Below are 22,929 nucleotides of genomic sequence, written 5' to 3' on the forward strand. Positions count from 1 at the left end.
AGGCCAGAGGCGCCCTCACAGGACCCTCGCAGGGTTCCCACTTGCTATTTCAGAATGTGGTAGTAAATTTTAAAGAAAGAGCCCATTCTTTTGTCTCCTCTCATTGTGGTTCACTGGGGAATTCCGCTGACCACCACCTGAGTTTATCACCAACTCTCCAGGGAGGCCATGACACAATGATCAGACCATGCTCCTGGGCCTTCGTTTGCCTTTTCAAAGGGCTGTGGGCAATAACACCAGAAACTGCATGCGAGCTGGATATAGAGAGCACTGGAATGGGTTTACAGCTTTGATTCTTGACACTTGGCCCAAATACCATGATTTTTTTGTTCCCAGCTGTCCCCACTTAATACAGTTGAGGGCAGTGTCTGGTCCTGAGGAGGGGAGCCCAGCCACTGGCCCTCGCCATCTGTGCCTCAGAGGTTTGCCCTCCAGTCAATGTTTCAGGGTATGCCTGGCTTCCTATTAACGGGGGCATGAGTCAGCGCGTACAGCCTGTGTGTGTTTGCTCAACAATCAGCAAGGGCAGAGCAAACGCTGGCAGAACCCCCTCTCAGGAAAGCTGTAGGATCAGCAAACCGGGGACACATCTGCCCATAAGGATATTGAAATTTATTTTTATTCTTGGCAACCAGATCCTGTGCTGCTTTCTCCCTTCTGTTCCTAGGAAGGCAGAAGAGAGGTATTCCCCAAATCTGGCCTGGAGCCTAGAAACTCTGACCAAAGGCAGCGTTTGTCTTCCAAGCCCCCACCAGGAACTGAGGGTTTCTCTCAGAGTCCACAGGGCAGCCCTGCAGTCCCCGTGTCCCGCTTCAGGGAGCTAAAACCTCATCTGAGCAAGTCTCTCCACAGCGGTAGCCCTTGCCTTAAGCCAGCTCATTTCTCATCTTCAGAACCGCTTCCCTTCTGGGGCCCCTCCAGCTCCTGTCTCAAGACTTGTCTGGACCCCAGGGCGCTGTGGAGTCTCTTCCTGGAGACTACCCTGGCATCTCCTGCGGCATGAGCTCTCCCCTCCCAGAACCCCCCAGTGGCAGCCATTCTGGGAGCCTCTCTTGGATCTCTTCCCTACCATAAGGCAGCTCCTCCCTCCACAGAAGCTAAGTTGTATGATCCCAGAGGCTGCCCGTCTATCCTGTTTCTGGCTCCAGGCCTTACAAAGTTGCCCAGAGGACTGCATGGCATTCGTGACCCAGAGAAGACCCACACTGAACAGCAGATAGGCATTTTGTAGCTGAGCAGAATCCCCCAGCCCTACCCTATCCACGCTTCCAATATTGCAGCTGTAAGAGACAAGAGACGGCATTCTCGGCTCTGTTCTTCCTGGCAGGCTGGAATATGAAATAAAAATAGAATCAAACTGTAGTTGCTGGAGTAGAGCAGGAAGGCTTTTTTTTTCTTTTTAAATCACTTGCCTCAGCAGTCACTAATTCCATTAAAGCTCTGCCGACTTCAGGGCCAGGCATTTCTCCTGCTATTGTCTTATTCTGCTCGTTAAAAGGCCCCAAGTCACACCGATTCCCACAGCTGCAGAGGCTCCAGGAGCAGTCTCAGCAAGTCGCAGCTCCCCGCCTGGCCTCTACAGTTCCCTCTCTCTAGGAAACAGCAGCCGTGATTTCATAGAAAAAATGGCTTCTGAAAAGCAACCTTGCTGTACTAGTGGGGCGCTCCAGTGGGCGGGGTGAGGGGGATGAGCAGTTCTTCTGCTGAGCAGACTAGGACCAAGCGGTCAGGGGCACCCGAGCTTTCCTCCTGAAAACATGGTGGGAACGTGGTTCGGTGGGAAAGCAAGCAATGTCCTCAGTTCCCCTGCCTGCTTTCAGACCAGATTCCCGTTGAGCAAGTTACAAAGAATGCCGCACTTATGCAGGCTGGGGATATGTCTCCAAACTTTTCACATGTCTAGCTTATGCTTTCTTCATTTGGTATATTATACCAGAGCACATAAAATCACTGTGCCTCACAAAGATATATGTAAAATGTTCAGTGTTTATTTTAAGGACTGACGAGAACCTTGGCCCATGTCTGATGTTAATAGATGTGTGCCCGTTGATTTAAAGTGTACAGTGGAATTTGATTAGGAATGGCGTCTGACTTTCTTCATATTTAACTTACAAGTTACAGATTAAATCATCTGGGCTCACAAGATGACCTAGAAAATATGAATGAATCAGTTGCATGGCCTAGGCTGTCGGGCTCTGTCTTAAAGAACAGGGTCTAAGGATCACCCATGCCTTCTGCTATCAGCTTTGGCATCGTATGGCCCTTCTGGGGTAGCCCGAGTCCAACCCTCTAAACAGAGACCTCTGTGGGGTTTCCCGAGCAAAGATGACAATGACTTTTAAAAGAAAGCCGCCCTAGAACGAACCACCTACAACATTATGGTTGAAAAATTATCCACTAAAGAGAGGAAAGCGTCAAAGCAGTCCTCCTGGGAAGGCAGCCCCAGACTGGGAGGTACCAGTAAGTGGTGATAAAGACAATGGTTTCATGTTCAGAAGGCCCAGGAATTGCATAGATAGTAGAAAGAGAAGCCATGAGAAGGTTGCTGTATTAAGGGAATGCAGAAAGTGTTCCTTGAATTCGCTTTTGTAATCTAATATTTAGTCCCTACTATGTACCAGGTTAGTCTTTGTGAATACAGGAGTGGGTAAGAACAGAGCCAATCCTAACCCACGTAGTGTGTGTGGTCTTTGTGAATACAGGAGTGGTAAGAACAGAGCCAATCCTAACCCACGTAGTGTGTGTGATCTTTGTGAATACAGGAGTGGGTAAGAACAGAGCCAATCCTAACCCACGTAGTGTGTGTGATCTTTGTGAATACAGGAGTGGTAAGAACAGAGCCAATCCTAACCCACGTAGTGTGTGTGGTCTGAAGGCAGCGGCCTGTTAAGAACACGCATACTTATAAAATGTGATATGGCCGTGAAGGAGGCCACAGATCTCTTCATGCTCGGCTCACCTGGACTCACTGGCAGGGATTTGACTCTTTCTGGAGAGTAGCAGGGAAGAGGACATTAAAGAAAATTGCTAAGTTTTTGTGTTAGAGAACTGGGCAGTTATCCTGAACTGGACGGCTCCGTGGGTGGAAAGGAAGATTTGCTGTAAGTAGCTGCATGGCTGTCTCTCCTGTGGTAGAAAGCGAGCAGCCAGAGGGAGGCATCTAGAGGAGCCTGTTGCCACCATGGCTGTCTCCTGGGAACAGAGAGAGGAGCTGACTGGTGAGTGCCGGAGCTATCTCTCAGGAGCAGAGAGAAAATCGGAGCAGGGAAAAGCTTCGCGGGTTCTAAAGGAAACTGTTTGGGAAGCCTGTAAACTGGAACAGCCTAGGAACTGGCATAATGGAGAAGGTGGGAAGAAGAGTCAGGAAGCTAGCCCGGGGCCTTTGGTGTGCATAACTAATGACCGCATGTTAATAGGGACCCAGATACCCCACTTGTCCAGGTAAGAAGGGATGACGGAAGTGGATCTTCTTGGCAGAAACCATTTGACTGGTTTCTGAGGGCTGCTGCTTGTGAGTTTTTATCTATCATTCAGCAATCCCCCTGTGTCCAATCACTGCCATTTTAGGGGATTTGGACTTAACACTATATCCATGCATCCTCCTTGGCTACTATTGCCTGAGCAGGAGAGGGACCCTCGAGCTCCTCATCTTCAGAGAGTCTCTGAACTGGTCTGCTGCTGGCTGCAGTTCAGGCAGACTGATGACAATATAGTCTGGGCTGCTGATAATCAAGGGGTGACCCCACCCCCAAGACCCATGCGTACCATTAAGACTTTTCTATCTTTTGACACCAGAGATTTCAAGGTAGCAGGATCTATAGTCACGGACAAAGCCTGCCTATCTGCCCTGGTGAATTTGATTCTACTGGCAGTTACGATCCCTTCCAGATGTTTTAGATTAAGTTTGGGGAAGCTGTGTTTTTACTTGATTGAATCACAGCACTTGGCTGACATATTTTGGCCTTTTATACACTCCTTAGAGTTATCAGCTAATTGCAGACACTTCGAGAAAATAATACAGCATGTGTTTATTGTGACAGACCCTGTTAGTATGTCTGCAGTCAAAGATTCATGGAAATTTCATTTTACCAGATCCTGGTTACACGTTAGGGTTGGTTCAGATATGTCGATGGAAACTCAGGAGCTTACATGAGCAGACACGTCATGTACTTGTTTTGGGAAATGGAAAAAAGACAGACCCAATAGTTTGGCTTTCTTCTTATACTGTTTTGAAACCTTCAGTTATGAATGATTAAATGATTGATTCAACTTTCTCGGGGAAATCTGAGGAATTCTTGCAAAACATCAAAACACAGCTCTGCGTTGTTCTGCTGCGGCTGCTTACTGAGGCACTCCCTCTGAATTTGCTCCATTTCTTTAAATGTGGTCTGTTTGGAGCTCTCTCCTTGAAGACTTGGAAAGTGACCCAGGAAAGCAGTATACAGTGGGGGAGGGTAGTCATCACATTAAGGTTGTGGGCCACTTGAGGAAGGCAGTATCTTGTCCTAGGATACTACCAAAGGCCTAAGGTAGATGGACCTAGGAGAGGGAAGCATGGAGAAGCTACTAGCCTGTTCCCCAGATGTATCTATTGTTGGGACTGTCCCTGGTGTCAAGGTAGACTCATGACAAGGGGGAATTAAGAGCTCAGCATTGAAACAAAGTGTCCAGAGCCAAGTACAAAGGGACTTGTCACTCCAACAGTGACAGATGCACAAGAGAGACGTGACGTCAGAACATTGCATGTCCCTGCAGCCGGGACAGGGTTAGCAGGAGTGATGCACGAGGCCACACCTGTGTGGGGTAGGGAGGGTCTCTGGTTAAGCTAAAACTGAGGGGACCATCACCCAAGTGCAGAGTCAAGAGGAAGCTAAAAGCAGATAGGGTCATGGGCAGGCAAATTACAAAAACCTCATGAAGCTGTACTGCAAGAAGGGCCTAGGAAATGTGCATTCAAAAACTGAGGAGCCGGGAGATGGTTCACTCAGTAAAGTGCTTGCTTTGCAAACCTGAAGACCTGAGTTCTAGCCTGGGGAGGCAGAGACAAGCAGATCCTTGGGGCTGGCTGACTAACCAGCCTAAATGAGAGACTCTCAAAAAGAAGGTGGGCAGAGCCTGAGGAACAGTACCCAGTGTTGTCCCGGGGCTTCACAACTAACGTATACACACATGAACGCACACACACATACGCGGAATGATTCAAAACAAAATTGGCAAAGAAAGAAATGCTACCTTTTATAGCTTCCAGCTGTAGCGTCTCCTAAAAGCCATGCCATAACTACTGACATAGCTGAGTAACCTTTACTGTTTCATCATCTGCGCTCTAGATAAAAAATTTTTCTTAAGCTTGTTTGCTCATTTCCTTTTACACTGCTGCTCTGAGGACGCCCAGATTTCTCCCTGGAATGGGTAAATATTGTCTTTCTTGAGAAACTCGTGTGTTTTCCTTCCCTGGATCGAGATGTTCTTGAGTACCTCTTCTGCACTTGCTACTGGAGGGCTTGGTGCCAACCCCACTGCTCACGGAAGATAAGCCCCCCTCCCTGCCGCCGCACGTCTTCCCTGAGCTCTCTGCTAGTGCCAACTCCCTTTCCTTACCCTTGAGCCTGTTCTCTGAACTGCAGTTTACTGCCCTTTCCATTTGATCATGTATGGTGGGGTTGTGAAAACGTAAGCTGGAACCAGAGGTTTCCCTAAGTAAACGTCCATGCAGACAAATGGACATTTCCTGGTTCTAAAAGACACTTCTGCCTTCTACAAACTGAATTCTCCAGATTGTGCCATTAGTTGATTTCACAAATACCCTTTCACACGTTCAGAAATGGTACATTTTAGCTCTCCCAGACATCTCAAATTTCATAGTAAGTAACCCCCAACCATTTTTGGTTAGCAGATTAGTTCAGTGCCCCCTACTTCTTGGTTGAAATGTCAGTCAGTACCCAACAAGGGGTAGAAAGCATAGATGGTGAAGAGAAGCTTCCCTGGCCCCGTCAGAACCTTGCTGGTCCCCGGGCTCTTGTTCAGTCCCTCGTGACTCAGCTAGAGGACAAGTCCCATCTGAACAAGGGCAGAGAGTCCACCGGAAGAGAAAGCAAACTGTAAGCTGCGAAGCACACCAGGTCAACTTTGCAGACAGGAAGCTCTGACAGGAGTATGACCGCCATACCTGCAGTGAGGGGGCATCCCATCTCTCTCCAGCCACATCCGGGCTCACTCCTCCTCTCTGCTGGTCACTCTTTCTGTGCCCTGCATGTTCCCCAGCTGTACCCCCAGCTGACCCAACGGCTCTGTTAAAGTCCCATTGCAGCTGCCTTTTCTAGGTATCCTTAGCATAGCATCCCTGCAACGGTCCCCATGACCCTTCTGGTTTATTCCATCTGCCCCTTTGCTCTTAGGACTGGCCACTGTGTGTCATGTCACAGGGAAAACCCCACGGGGTTGTGGGCACCATCCTCCAAGCCAAACTGCTGCCATCTTCACAAAATCAGTGATGCCTCCTTTGAGAATTCATCTCGGTGGGGCCTACCAACTGTTGACATGTTCACATCGTCCCCAGGGAAGCAATTTTAGAGATGGCGTTTGTAATGCCATACTGAATCTCTTGGTTCAACAGGACTCATGTATAACAGGTTCAATAAAAGCCTAAAATAAATACAGAAGGATCGAGTGGATGAATGGTTCTTAGAGCTGATTGGACACTCAGCGGCTTCTCGCGCAGCCTAGCTCATTAACGTGTGGTTTTGACAGTGGTGCATCACCCAGGGTTTCTCCCCCGCACTCTGATGTCCATGAATTTCTCTGTCTCGTGGTACTGTCTTAATTCTCTCTTAGTAGAGCAGGCCCACCATTGACTGTTTTATTTCCTCTCCACCTAGATTTTAAAGAAATCTTGCATCGAAATTCTGGCCGCTGAACCGTCTACCATATGCGCAGGAGGTAAATGAAAACTAAGTGCTCACCGCTTCCATTTGGTTGCTATTTCGAGCTCAAATCTCTATTTGCTTCATGTGTAAGGGCGTAGAAGTGGGACAAGAGGCAGGTAGGTGTGACTACAAAAATCAGAAATTGCTAATTAAATCTGCTGTGAGGAAAAGAAAAGAAAGGAGAACCATGTCAGTTCCCGGGAAGTCTAAAATCAGCCATCAAAATCCCCTTCTTTGACGGGACATGAGTACAAGGAGAGTGTAGAAACGCTGGATTCTCATCTTGATGCAAGGCTGATCCCAGCGCAACCCTGCCTGTGACTGCCCTACAGATCACACCAGGGGTCACAGTGAGCCCTGGGCCTCCCTTGGAATCGTGTTCTTAAGTATTCTGTGTACTCGGCATATTTATTTGGCCTAATTGTTCCATCTACCAGGACTCACAAAATGGTGGTAGAGAATTCCAGGCATCACTGTAAGATCTGCTACAAGGTATCATCAGTGGAGGAACTCTCCAGAGAGCAGCCTTTCCTTTGAATCCCAGTATCATCTCCAAGTGATGAAGACTGGGGCTTTGGCCAGCTTTGCAGTATGGGCTCCTCCCACTTTAAGGGTGTGCTCTCCCGATGCACAGGCGTCAGCTCTGTTTCAGCCATGTAATGGGCTTTTTAACCTGCTACGGGCCAGGCACATTGCTGGGTGCTAGGGATACGAAGATGGACTCTGTGTGTCCCTGTCCCCCTGAACCTTTTGTCTTTCACTATTGAGAGTCCCTGTTGATGCTCGAGTTCTAGCCTCTCTGAACACCAAATGCCAGTCATTGATTATCGACAGAAAATACGTCACCCAACCCGGATGACACAGTAGATCCTGCAGAAAAGCTCGCTTATGCATATTTTACTGGTATAATCAAGGCACTTGCTTAAGGAGTTCCTTCTCAACTCTTAATTGGATTTTAGAACAATTGAAAATGGCCAAGGAGGCAGACACTAAGTCTGTGTCAACATCACAATAAATGCATACATGTTAGCAAGAATCAATGCTTATGTAAGTGTGCACATATGTATAAACTCCATACAAATATTAATGCTTATGTGAACACATGAATACATACATATAGGTATACATACACATGTATGTAACGTTGTTAGCAAAATACGTAGTGGCTATACTGAGCTATGTGTTAATTTACCAAGGAAAAGCAATTTGAAAAGATTTCCTTTCTATATTCAAATAATTCATTTTTTTTGGCAGCACAAATGGCAGGGGAATGTGTTCAGCCCAGGGCACACTCCAGGAGAATGTCTTCAAAGAAAGCCTGGGGGTGATTTACATGTACAGTCCCATCACTTGGGAGGCTGAGGCAGGAGGATGGCCAGTTCAAGGGTAGCCTGAGCTCCAGAGTGCACCGTGTAAGGAAGAAGTGGTGGCCTGGAGGGACAGTTCAGGGATTAAGAACACTTGCTGCTCCTGCAGAAGACCCTGGTTCCCAGCCCCCACAGGGTGTTCACAGCCATCTCTAACTCTCACTCCAGGGACCTGATGCCCTTTTCTGATAAAACTCCAAGGAAATCAAGCACACACTTGGTGCACACTCATCCATGCAGGCAAAACACACACACACATACACACATAAAATGAATAAATCAAAAACACAGGAAAGGGAAATTTGCCAAAAGATATGATCACATAAACACATGTCGGGGTGTTGTAAAGGGCCGTGCAGTGCAGAGCCTAAACTGGACTGGAAAACTTCAAGGTCAGTCACCCTGAGCTTTGGAAGCGTTTTGTAAAGGAGTGGACTGTTTGGAGGACTTGAACTTCGTGTATTGTGTGTGAATACAATGTGTTTTTTATAATCCGGAACTTTAAAGTAATTAGAAGACAAGGAAGTCCCTTGATGGTGCAATTATCTCATGTGTGATGAAAACCCAGGCTTTGGCTTTGCAACCTTGGCTGTGGAGCAGCCCTGTGATCCATCAGAAAGCCTGCAGGGGACGGGCAGCTTCTCGTTCTCAAGAATCATTAGCTCCTTCCCCTAAGCACCATATTTCTCTCCCTGTCCCACTGCCTAGCAGAGTTCCTGGCACTAAATTGGTCATTAGTAAAATCTGATGAGTGTCTTCATTTAACAATACCTTTGGCTTTTTTCTGTTTGATCCTTTTTAGCTCCTTCCATACAACCGTAGAGGGCCATCCACTTTTTAACTGTTTAACTAGATGAAACACAATTTAAAAAAGCAATAGTCATTTAGACAATAGAAAAAAAGCCCCCCCCAATAATTCTAGATTCAATAAATTACTTAGTCTCCCTCACATACTGTTAGGGTGTTTGAGACAATTTAAAAAATTGTATACATAAACTTAATGTATACGGCGCAGAAGTACTAGGGCCCCCGAGATCTGTCAGATTCCCTGAGTGGGCTGTCCAGTGGCAGGTACTATGTGAGGTAGCAGGATATAGAGAGGAATAAGGTTTTTGCAGGGTAATTACTAAGGGTAGAATTTGGGCTCAAATAGCCAGCTTCATATACAAACAGGTTTAGGGAAAACCTGATTTCATTGATACAGGGGAATAAAAGCACATGTCACCAAAGGATGTGTCAATAACCCAAGTGCCTGAGGAGCAGAACCTTTGCAGAACACAAACACGCTCAGACTGCCAGTCTGCAGGCTTTGAGTGATCGTCCCATGCATTCTTTTTTATCCACACTGCTGTTTTTAAAGATACAGTTACTATGCTCAAACACCAATGTACTTAAGGAGTCCAGTTTTTGTACTGTCTTGGGAAATCAAACCTAGTGACAGTTGCGCTGTATTTGCCCAGGATAGCTGTTGTTGGGAATAAATGACCTAATATGCATGTATTTCTTCCCACTCAATAGCCCCTATTGTCACCCCTGACTCGTGGCCATTCTGCTCACTTCTTTGTCTTGATTCAGTCCCTGTTCCAAAGCACACAGTAGTCACCTGCTGTGTGGCAGCTTTGACACCACCTTCGTTTAAATAACTTCCAACACAGATGCCTTTGAAGGTTCTTATTAACCATTCGTGCGTGTCCAGCTCTGTGTGGTTAGGAAAGTCTGCCCATCTATAGGCTGCTCCATCTACCTGAACCCCTGTTTAGGAAACACACACCATGCCGAGCTCAGTGGGTCTCAGGCTCAGAGTTCACTGAATACTCCATAAGCATGGACTCCAGGCAAGAACTGATTGGGATCCAGTCTGGTCTGCATTTAAAGTCCTTACCAGCACTTCTGGAAAGGAAGCTATACCAGTCCCTCACATGACATTTCAGAGATAGTCAGAGTATCCCCCTGTTTCCCACTGATTCTGATGAGGCGGGGAAGGTGCATACAAGAGCAAACCATTTCTGCCTTCACGTCTGATATTGAGATTTAGATGCCTGAAGGAGACTCATTCGAGCAAAGTCAGAAGGTGGTCTCATTTCTTGACCTGCTCAGTGTTCTGCAACGCACTCATGCCTGCTGCTAGACCCTCTTCTGAGTGGAATGTTTCATGGTCTTCTGAACACACACACTCCCCTTAGTTTAAGATATTTCTGATTGGAGAAGAACTCTCATGTACTGGCGATGAAAATGCCAAGTGGGAAGCCCACAGTGAAGACCAGTTTCTTAAAAAGCTAAACAGTCACTGACTGAATGGCCCAGCCTTGCCATCCCTAGACATCTGCCCAAAATAAAAGGGAAAATGAAACCTATGACCAGACAAAACCAATAGGTAGTTGCCCATACTAGCTCTATTTTTAATAGACCCAAAGCTGCAAACCACTCACATATTCATGAGCAAGTGAATGGACAAAAATATTAATTTTTCTATATGTTGGAATAATACTCATCCCTAAAACAAGCCCTGGGTAAACCTCGGAGTAAGTACAGGTGAGCCTTAATCGCGCTGATGGGAGACCCAAGCCGAACGCTTGTTTGTGTGACCCCATTCGATGAACTCCTAGAATGCTGGACCTGATTGATGCTTTATTAGAAAGCAGCAGCGGCTGCTCAGACGGAGGGAGCAACAGGGAGAGATGGCAGAGGCAGTGGAGGGGAACAGTGATGATGGTAAAGAGGTCGCCATCCTGTCTGCCTTATGTGTCTCTCATGTCAAATCCTACCCTCTCCGTGCATGCTAATGTACCCCAGTTATGACTCACAGACCTTGTTGTAAAATCTCAATGTTCCAAAGAATGTTAGGTGGTGCAATAAGCATTTACCAGGAAAGAAAACCCAAACCGACTTCCAGGATGAAGTGGCCCTGACTGTCGTGGGACACAGCAGTATTGAGAGAGCAGAGCAAGGGGGAAATATGCAAATATCTCTCTTTCTAATCCAGTGAGTGATGGGAAGCCATCCCAAAACTATGTGTTTTAATTTAAAAAAAGCCAAAAGAAAGAAAACTGAAGAAAAGGAGCGTGTAAAGTAGGTTTGTCAAACCCCTTTCTTATTTTGCTCTTTTTAAGTCACAAACTATGAAATTTGCCCTTCCAAAGCACACAGTTGGTTTGATGTTGTTAACATATCAATGTTGTGTGGCCATAGCAGCCACCTAATTCCATAATGCGTTCATCATCCAGAAAGAAAGAAGCTGTACCTAGTGAGCCATCATCCCATCCCCCACCACAGCCGCCACTAGGCTGCTTCCTGACTTTGCTAACTTGGGCAATTCCCAAAAATGGAATCCTGCAACATGCAACCTTTTGCACCTGATTTCTTTCATTTAGCACAGTGTTTCTAAGGTTCCCATGTTACAGCATGCATCAGAACCTGGTCTCTTTATGGGTAGGTAATATCCTTATTTATCAGTTAATGGGTATCAGCTATTTCTGTTACAGGCTCTTATGAACAGTGCTATTGTGAGTTCCTGTGCAAGTTTTTGTGTGGACACACAGCATTCATTTCTCTTGGATATCTATCTATGTTGCCTGAGATTTCTGTCCCACCAAGTCCCGTAGCCGTTCGGTCCCAAAGAAATACACAGAGGCCACATTAATTATAAACTGGTTGGCCTAGTAGCTCAGGCTTCTTATTAACTCTTACATCCTACATTAACCCATAATTCTTCTCTGTAATGGCCATGTGGCGTGGTACCTTTTATCAGTGAGGCATTCTCATCTTGTTTCTCCTGTGTCTGTCTGGGTGAAGATTGTAGACTGAGCATTTCCTCTTCCCAGAATTTGCCTGTTCTCATCACCACCTATACTTCCTGCCTGGTCAGCCCACCTATATTTCCTGCCTGGCTACTGGCCAATCAGCATTTTATTAAAGCAATACAACTGACAAATCTTTGCAGGGTACAAGACCATTGTCCCACAACATATCTAGGAGCAGTAAGTTTGGTTCATAGTGTAATCATATTCAAAATTTTGATGAACAGCCAGACCATTGCCAAAGAGATTTACCATTTTACAGTCCCACTACCAATGCACATAGATTTTCCTTTCTTCACCTATTCCTGTTACTTTCAGTATAGCCGTTGTATCAGCTATGAAATAGTATTGCAGTTTTTATTTGCATTTCCATAATAACTAATGATGTTGAACATATTTTCATTTGTTGACCTCAAAAAGTACCCAGATTAGACCTAGCTGGGACCTGAACATGTGAGCATCTTGCCTTCCCCCATTTTGTTCTTTCAGTCATCCAATGAGCTTACATGGTGGTAAACCCACCCCAGGTTAGCAGGACAGCATCTAGAAGACATAGAAATGCTAACATCTCTCATCAAGAACCTTAAATTACATATTTTCTGCCTTGCCTTTGTCTTGAGGATACATACCTTAAAGGAGAAATATCACCAAAGATTAAATCAAAGACATAAACAATTTTCTCTGAAAGCTCACAGTCCATCCAGAAACTTCCTGAAGGAGCTGGTATTCTACAGAGAATTCTGTGTTCACATTTTCTGTACACACCAAACTGTGTAGACTATGAAGGGTCAGTTGTAGGGCCCTGGGGACAAGGGACATTAGAGTGAGATGATCTGGATGGGGTGTATCCTGGTTCCTCCTTGCTACAGATCCATTGCACAGAGCTGGATTACATAACTTCTTTGTACAAGAATCTGGCATTCCAATGAGGCTGCTGGGTCAGATCTTTGAGCTGTTCTGGAAACCAAATATTTGTGCTAACGGGGAAATTGTGCCAGGCAGGGTAGGAGCCTGCGTCTCACTCCTGCATCTTCTCCCCAGGCCTAAATGGTTGCATGGTTTGGTTCCTATCGTGGGCCCCTGATGTCTTCCTTCCTCTACTCGCTGAGGCTGGGCCAACCAGACATGTGGAGAGCTGCTTTTATAGAGAGTTCGACAGCTGAGCTGGCAGTGCCGAACATGGTGTTAGAGAAGGGAGCTTGGCGTGCAGCCTGTGTCCAGCATCTCTGCTCCCTTTGCTGATCTCTGAGGAAATGAGAGGGAGGCCAAAGGCAAGGCAGAAAACATGCGGAATCGGCAGAAGTGTCGACCAGATGTCTGTATGTCTGGCATTCAAACTAGAGACCCAAGATAGGTTTCCCCAAGCTTCATTGAGGAAATAAGATGCAGTAAGAGACTTTCCATCCACTGAACTAGCCGATGATCAGAGATGGGCCAGGATGGAAAGCATCTAAAGTTTTAATCCACCTTTCTAAACTTAGCAATAGCGTGTAAGTATCAACACGCATGTATAAATCCTCACTGCTCGTGACTGTAGCCCTGAAAAACCACACTGATTAATAAAGTCCCCAACCAAGGTTCTGACCCTGAGGATATGATTCCAGTTTTGCTAGCTCTGGGTAAATCCTCAAAAGATCGCAGTCTTACTCCCTTTCTCTTCTGGCCCCAGTTCTTCTGAAAGCCCTCCTTATGTGTGCTCTCAACCCACCATGCCTCTGGGTTCCCCACAGCTGGTTTCCTGTTTCGTGTGTGGGTCAGCCTAACACAACTGACAGATGAGCACACCTGTCCAAAGTTAGTCCAGTGATGGGCGTTAAAGAAATCACACCGCAGCTCCTTCCTTACTCAAGGCTCACAACACAGTGAGCTTCCGTTTTCTGTTTCAGCCAGATGGTCTTAAGAGGATAGTGGGTGACAGCTAAGCTAGTGGCCCCTGGTGCCTGGCTGCCCTGGATTCCAGATCAGGTCTGAGGGTTTTTAAATTGGTGCGATCTTGAGCAATTATGTAACCTCTCTGAGATCACTGTCAGCTACACTCCCTGGCCTGCAGGAGATGGAAATGACATCAGATCCATACAAGGCTCACCACTGGGCTGGCACAGCGAGGGACCATTAACTATCACTTATTGCTTTGGCAAACAAGATCTTTGAATTCCATGGGAATGAAAGTGACATAAACTCATGACATTTATTTAACATTGAAAGAGTCCCATATGCTGGCTTTTTAATTCCATTTTTCTGCCAGCGAAGCCTCTATTCGGGTAGCAAGTTACTTTAGGTCCACTTTCACAGACACTGCAGCTTTTCTTCTGGGCTGGAGTTCAATTACAAGTTAAAGAAAAAAAAAACTTTTAAAACCAGTATGGTGGCATACACTTTTAATTTTAACATCAGGAAGGCAAAGGCAGGTGGGGTTCACTGGCCCTTTGGCCTAGCCTACTCGGCAAGCCTAAAGTCAGAGGAGACTCTGCTTCCAAAACCAAGGTAGACAGCTCCTGAGGAACAACAGCGAAGGTTGCCCTCTGGCTGCCACATGCAGGTGCACAGGCTCACAGGAATAAACAAGTAAATGAATAAACAGAACGGATACTTGACATCATCAGACATAAACCAGTATTCTTAAGCACTTTAATAATTGGATTCTTTTCCTTGGTAGGACAATCTTATAGTTTTTAAACCTATAACAATGGCAATCATACATCTAATAACTGGACATACATGAGTGTGCAGTTGATATGCGAGCCCATGAGGTCTCTTCTAGTCATGGAGAAATGGCCCTGTCCTGAAGGCCCAGTTTCAGTCCAAGCAATCACACTGGACACCTGAGTATGACGACTCCTGGACCCTGCACTGCGCTGCACAGAACAGCCATGCATCTCGGAGAAGGGAAAGCTGCAAAAGTCCACCACTGCTAATTAAAGGAATGCTTTTCTGATTGGGGAGAAAGAGATCAAAGGGCACTACATAGCTGCGTGCCCAGCAGTGGCTCACTAACAGGCTCTACGTGCCATGGGCCGCAGTTCCCAACACTCATGAGGTATCTTGGCTCTGAAGAAATCCTTTCAGGAGATTACAAAATGTAAATCAGACTTGAGGAGGGATGTTGGGAGGAAGTGGGGGACCCTTCTCTGGGTCCCCTCTGGCTGTTTTAGCACTGTCTAGACTTGAAAAATGGGTAAGATTCGAATAGAAATGGGGAGGACGGCAGTGCAGGCAGGAGCAGAAGCAGGGAGTGGCACTTCTGAGCAGGAAGCCGCGTCTTCCTTGAGAACACAGGAGAGAAGGGGTCAGTGAGCGGAAAGGAGCCTTCACGCTGTCCTTGTTCTCCTACCTGACCTGAACCCTGGGCTTCTGAAGCCTACGGAAACAGCAGCCAGGGGCTCTGGAGCAGACAGAAAGCGAGTCCACAGGTGATGGTCCAGTAACGTGTGCTGTTGTTCCTCGTTTCAGAGTCTTTTCAAGTGGTCGTAAGAGGAAATGGCTTCCGGCACGCCCGCAATGTGGACAGAGTCCTCTGCAGCTTCAAGATCAATGACTCGGTCACACTCAGTAAGTCCTGGTAACTTGAGGGTGGGACAGGGGACATTGCCAGCACAGCCATTTGCAGGGGCCTTCAGAGAATTGCTCAGTGCTAACGAGGCCTCCAGTGAGAACAATCGGTCCTGTTGTGCCCTTGGTTCTGACCAGAGTCTGACCACACTGGGTAGGAACAGCCCAAGGGTACCCAGCTTGGGGATCAGGACAAGGCTTGACAAGAGCGCTCAGTGTCCCCCCCACACACACACACGCACACAACATAGAGCCAGACCTAAGGAGGCAGGGGGTTATCAAGTCCCTCACCCCATCCTCGCTGGCCCTGCAAGCCCTGCTTAGTTAGGGCCTGTGGAACTCGAGGCTTCTCAGCCAAGCACTGGAGATTCTAAAGAAAGAATAAAACAAGATGGTCTAAATTGATCAATCTTGAATAAAGCAAAAACCAGACTACTGGCTTGCATGTGTAGATTCCGGGACTTTTTTTTTTTAATCTGGAAGGTTCTTGATCAGAGTAGCCAAGAAACTCTCACTGTGGTGCAGACTTTGCATGAAGCAGGACAATGACAGTAAAACTAAAAGCATCTCATGAAGGAAAACAGGCTGTCACAGCAGCCGGGCCTCCGCGAGACCTTTGCAGCAGGCAAGATCTGAATTTAAAGACGAGTGACTCAGTGGCCATCCAGGAGAGATGGGAGGTCTGCTTCCAGAAAGGCAGATGGTGGGAGCCTGGCTATTACTTGCATCTGGTGTCCATCATGAGGACAATTACTGGCTCCCTGTCTGCAGTGATAAACAGCAGCCACGCTGGGCTGCATTTTCCATCACGCTGTGTGCTCCTTGCTCTATCCTCTCTGCTCTGCAGCCCAGAGGTTTGGGAGGGAAGGAAGGCAGACCCCCCACCCACAGGCAGCTCACTAGTCACTCTGGGTTTTCTCCTTATACCCCCAGAAGAGAGAAGATCTAACTCTATTATGATTAGGAAAGTTAAAGGGCACACCTGTTTTTTCTCTCCTTGACACTTCAAACCCTCTTGATAGCTTAAACACAAGCGGTAGCTTCCTAACAGACATCTGGAATTTCTGACTTGGAATAATATCAAACATTGAAAACATTCAGTTAGTTTTATTAAAAATTTGGAATGCTTTTGTATGTCGAAAATGTGTGTGCTTCTTGAAACCATTTTTCCATGTCCCTAAGCAGCCGTAATGTGGAAGCTGCTTCCTACGCCACTGTAAGTTCCCACTTTCCCTCCCGAGTTCAGTCCCCAGGAAAGTCAAGAGCTCTGAGGATTTGAACTGGCCTCTGTGGGGCACACCGTGTGTGTGTGTGTGTGTGTGTGTGTGTGTGTGTGTGTGTGTATCTGTGTCTGTGTATCTGTGTCTGTGTGTGTGTGTGTGTCTGTGTGTATCTGTGTCTGTGTGTGTGTGTCAGGGGCACAACATATGGTCAGAGGCACGCTGTAGCCGGCACTTGCCAGCTGATCAGTTTCTCACCCCTTTGCCTGCACTGCCTGTGCCCACTCACTCACAGACAAATACAGGCCATTGGACTAGGGGGGCACCTTGGACTCCAAACTCATCCTGCTCCAGCACACTGGGGACTACAGAAGACAGAGACAGTAAATTGATCCCAGAGAGACTTTGCCTGGCACATAGCCACCCTGGATGCGGAAGGTGCTGTATTTACTGTCAGTTCAAATATTTAAAATCACTTAGAAAGAAAATATCAGGTAGGACTTCTTTGACACAGTGACACGCATCTCCATGACACAGTGACACGCATCTCCATGACACGGTGACACGCATCTCCATGACACAGTGACACGCATCTCCATGACACTGTGACACGCGTCTCCATGACACGGTGACACGCATCTCCATGACACAGTGACACGCATCTCCATGACACTGTGACACACATCTCCATGACACAGTGACACGCATCTCCATGACACTGTGACACGCGTCTCCATGACACGGTGACACACGTCTCCATGACACGGTGACACGCATCTCCATGACACTGTGACACACATCTCCATGACACAGTGACACGCATCTCCATGACACTGTGACACGCATCTCCATGACACGGTGACGCGCATCTCCATGACACAGTGACATGCGTCTCCATGACACAGTGACACGCATCTCCATGACACTGTGACACGCATCTCCATGACACAGTGACACGCATCTCCATGACACTGTGACACGCGTCTCCATTGACACGCATCTCCATGACACAGTGACACGCATCTCCATGACACAGTGACACGCATCTCCATGACACTGTGACACGCGTCTCCATTGACACGCATCTCCATGACACAGTGACACGCATCTCCATGACACTGTGACACGCATCTCCATGACACGGTGACGCGCATCTCCATGACACGGTGACGCGCATCTCCATGACACAGTGACACGCATCTCCGTGACACTGTGACACGCATCTCCATGACACGGTGACGCGCATCTCCATGACACTGTGACACGCATCTCCACAACACAGTGACACGCATCTCCACGACACTGTGACACGCGTCTCCATGACACAGTGACGCGCGTCTCCATGACACTGTGACACACATCTCCATGACACAGTGACACGCATCTCCATGACACTGTGACACGCATCTCCATGACACTGTGACACACATCTCCATGACACAGTGACACGCATCTCCATGACACTGTGACACGCGTCTCCATGACACAGTGACACGCATCTCCATGACACAGTGACACGCATCTCCATGACACAGTGACACGCATCTCCATGACACTGTGACGCGCATCTCCATGACACGGTGACGCGCGTCTCCACGATCTCCATGACACTGTGACACACATCTCCACACGCATCTCCATGACACAGTGACACGCATCTCCATGACGCTGTGACACGCGTCTCCATGACACGGTGACACGCGTCTCCATGACACTGTGACACACGTCTCCATTGACACGCATCTCCATGACACAGTGACACGCATCTCCATGACACTGTGACACGCATCTCCATGTACAGATCTGAAACTCGATGTTATTCCAAGACTATGTCACTATGAAGAGGTGGTCACTTTAAAGTCGGAAGGAAATAGAGAGTCATCCCACCTCCTCCGTGATGTTGATCTGATGGTTCTAGCAACACCATCTTGTAAATGGTGGGACCGTTCTAGGGAGCTAGCTGGTGTGGTTCCCATATGTGGAAGGCGGCTGTTGATACTTGAAATGTATGATTGGGAAATTTGATTTAATTTCACTTATTTTTGTTTAAGTGCTCAAAACTGCACATGGCCAGTCTCTGGCACATTAGACAATGCATGGCATCCTTAAAGACACCGGGAACTAAGGGCAACATTAACACTTTCAAATACTTTGGAATGATCTTGCATTCCTAAAAAACAAGAGTTCTTAGTTTATTGCTAGACAACATTGCTAGACAATAGGGGGTTATTAAACTGAATGTTTCAGAATTAGCCCCTCAGTAATTTTTTCCTAATTTCCAATTAATTTTTAGCTAACATACAAATAATGGGTTTTATTGTGATATTTTCATACCTACTCATCACTGTTCTTTGCTTGTGCTCACCCCACCACTGCCCCCAGCTATAAGCACCTCAACTTTTACTGCTACCTCTGTTCAGAGTTCAATGGCGACCATTAGAAAACATTCCAGGGAGCTGGAGAGGTGACACAGCAGTTAAGAGCGCTGTCTGTTCTTCCAGAGGACCTTAGTGCAGTTCCCAGCACCCACATCAGGTGGCTCACAACCGTTTATAACTCCAGCGCCAAGGCATCAGCTCCCCCCACCCACATATACATATAAAAATAAGTGAATAAAATCTTTTTTAAAATAAAAATATCCAGGGAAAATGTAACAAACAAAATCTATTGAGAACAATTTGTCCAGCCACACAGAATGACATATGAGTGACATATAAGAAAAGCCTTTGTGAGGACTATTTTAAAAATGGGAATAAATGTGTGGTCTAGACTCCAGGCGTAGGGCCGTCTCTGGAGACAAACACCAGGGAAGAGCCCTGGCTCAACCACCGCCAGCTGTTGCTGGAACAGGTTACCCGACACTTTGTGTCTTGGTTTTTCTCTGTGTGATGCTTGTGACGATAGCATCTGTGTTCTAGGCTGTTAAGAGACGTAGTGTGGTAGGCGGGACACATCACAGGCTTGCCTACGGACAGCCGCCCAGTCCTGACCGCGGGTGCTATTTCATTATTACTAGGAACCATGTCACTCTTACTAAACAGAGAAATAAATGAGCATTGTAAAGATATCATTTATTTCAAATTTAATATTTACTTTTATTACAATCCCAGCAAAAATCCCCATGGTGCTTTTTAAGTTAAAATAATTTTAAGCTTTATATGGAAGAATAAACTACAAGATTAGCCAAGTAAAATGCAGAAACTGCCTGAGCTGACTTTAGGACGAACCAAAAAGGCATAGTCATTCAAAGACTGTGTGACCAGTATAACTGGCAAACGGCAAAGGAACAGAGCGCTAAACAGAGCCAGACTCCGGCATGAACTTAGCGTTAAACTAAATGACCATTCTGGTCATGATGCTGGGACAGCTGGCTAGCTGCTTAGAGAAACGATGAAGTTTGATTTTTATCTTACACTTTACAGTTAAACAAATTCCAGATGACCTGAAAATTTTAATGTGAACATGAAAATATAAAATTTCTAGAAAAGTAAACGTTTGCATAATTGCCCAGGGTATAAAGATGTTGAGCAAAAAGCGACTGGGTTTGAAGGAAAAATTTGATAGCGTAAGCACATGTTTTGAAATGCTCTTATTACCAACCCCAACAAAAATCAAAAGGAAAAGGAAATAAAGGAAAATTATTTATAATATATATAATACGGGGTCAAAAGTTTAGTATAAAGATATCTGCTTAAGTCAGGTATTTAAAAATAAAAATTAAAAAAAAGGAGGGAAATGGGGCTGATGTGATGGCTCAGCAGGGAAAATTGCAAGCCTGACGAGCCGAGTCCAATCCCGGCTCCCATAGTGGAAAGAGAGAACCACTGCCCAGAGTTCTCCTCTGACGAGCCGAGTCCAGTCCCGGGCTCCACCGTGGAGAGAGAGAACCACTGCTCAGAGTCCTCCTCTGGCCTCCGTGCATGTGCACACAAATAGTAAAGTGGTTTACAAAAGTAAAAAACAAAAACAGGTGAAAAGAAACTTCTAAGAAAAATGGTGGCCCACAACCCCACGGAAAGGGCTCAGTGTGAGCACGGCCAGGCAAGGGAGCCTGTCTTGGATTTTCCTTTGGTTTTATTCTTGGCACAAGTTCCCATGAAGCTCAAGTTGGCCCTGGTATATCATGTAGATGAGGATTGCCTTGAATTCCTAATCCTTCAGCCTCCCAAGTACGGGGATGACAGGCATGTGCCACCATATCGAGTAGCAGTCAGGAAGGGTGGCAAAGACCCGGTGCCCAGAACTAGTAAAGAGGCAGGCAAAGGCGCTTTCATGCATGGTCAGTGAGACACCATCAGAAACCCCAGAAGGCAATTCTTGAAATGAGCCGACTGCTTTCACACAATTTTTTAATGAAGCAGAGTTGGGGTTTAAGATATAAAGATATCTTCATACAGGCATAAGCATGAGGGTTAGAAGAAAGAGGGTGTAGGAAGAAAGTAAAACATGCCTGCAAGCATGAAGGTGGATTTATTTCTCAAAGGAAAGTCTCAGAAAGAGAGACCCACGTCAGTGTGCTTGCGAATCCTTATGAGAGAGTAGACTTCTATACATACTTGATCTACATTTTAATCTCCACATCATTCAAAGGAAATGAAAGGGAATGTCTGTTGCAAGTCTCAGCCTGTGTGTTGTGACCCCTTTGGGGTCAAACGACCCTTTCACAGAGGTCGCCTAAGACCATTGGCAAACACAGATATTTACCATTATGATTCACAACAGTATCAAAATTACAGCTAAAAGGAGCAATGAAAATGAAGTAGCAAAAAGCCAATGTTGGTGTGGGGGTCACCACAACACGAGGCCCTGTATTAAAGGGCCGCAGCATGAGGAAGGTTGAGAACCTCTGCTCTACAGAGACACGGGCGGCATGACTGCTTTTCATGCGACTGCTCATGACGGCAAAGGAAGCAAGAAGGGGGGGGGGGCATTTAAATAACGGCATGAATGTTTCGTGGTGGATGAGCTACGTGTCAATTGCAAGTCGCCGTTTATAATCAGCTAATACTGTAGGACAGTGACTGACGCTGTGGGATGTTCCATCCTGTGTTAGAACAGTTACAGGCGGTACGAAGGAGCTGCGCTAGGGTCTGTTTTTCTTCACACACGTTCCCGCCCAAACTTGAAGGACACCCCTTGTGATGTTAGCAGCAGCCACCCCTGAATAAGACAACAGTAAATTCATATTTTCTTCTCCCTGTCTAAGATTGCTGCACACCCGTACTCCCCCTACAATTAGAAAAGAGCTCACTAAGGTTATTTTTAAACTTAATTTTTTAAATAATTATTTAGGCATAGCACACATACTATACTTAGCATCTGGTTGGCTTTCCAATCACCAGGCTGAAGTGCCTTCTGGCCAAGAATATACCTTGGAAATACCACAAATTTTATCAGTTTACCCTGGCTGCACATTTGCCTACTTCAGTATGCAGTGTGCTCTACCAAGAGAAGGTCTGCTTCCAATTGGAAACCCGCTTGCATAGAGATTAGAAAGCCAAAATGGAGACCCAGGGGTATGAGCCGAGGAACGACCCATTTTATGCATGGTAAATAATAAATGGACAGTTTACTATGCAGTAATACAGCTCGTGCTGGACTGTCCTTGTGCTGTGTGACAGCAGCTAGAAGCAAGGACACATTTTACAGACTAGTGCAGTTCACAAGGCTCGCTGTATGGTTTCACAGCCATGCTTTATTGTTTATATAAAATGTTACTCCCAGCTTGATTTCTTACTTAACAGGCCTAGCCATGGCTAACTTTCTGTACACTCCCAAAGAACAGGGCTCTGACCCCTTTGAAGATACTTTCTCAGATGATTTTGAAAGTTCCCCTAAAGAGGCTCAGCATCCCCAAAGAAAAAGACCCTTATTTGAATGTAGATGGTCCAGGGCATTTGCTTTTTAAAGACTGTCTTATTATCCAGAAACTATACTTCATCTTAGAAGACATCTGGGAGCCAGGGCTGTTGTAGGCACCCAGAGACAATTGCCGGTGTATCTATGATAGCAGATAGAAGGAAAGGCAGAGGAAAAAGAAATCGTACACCTCCCAACAAAAGCCTTCACTGTG

General features: G+C 46.3%; 1 protein-coding gene across 1 annotated transcript in view; it reads left to right on the forward strand.

Moving 5' to 3' along the window:
* Positions 1–22,929, forward strand: part of Antxr1 (ANTXR cell adhesion molecule 1) — a 191,244-nt gene that overhangs the window by 61,039 nt on the left and 107,276 nt on the right. Inside the window, exons 9-10 of the mRNA XM_075983580.1 lie at positions 6,876–6,936; positions 15,538–15,636. Coding sequence (XP_075839695.1) covers positions 6,876–6,936; positions 15,538–15,636 — 160 coding nt within the window. The remainder of the gene's footprint in view (positions 1–6,875; positions 6,937–15,537; positions 15,637–22,929) is intronic.

The sequence above is a fragment of the Microtus pennsylvanicus genome, chromosome 8 (assembly GCF_037038515.1).
Source record: "Microtus pennsylvanicus isolate mMicPen1 chromosome 8, mMicPen1.hap1, whole genome shotgun sequence".
NCBI lineage: Eukaryota > Metazoa > Chordata > Mammalia > Rodentia > Cricetidae > Microtus > Microtus pennsylvanicus.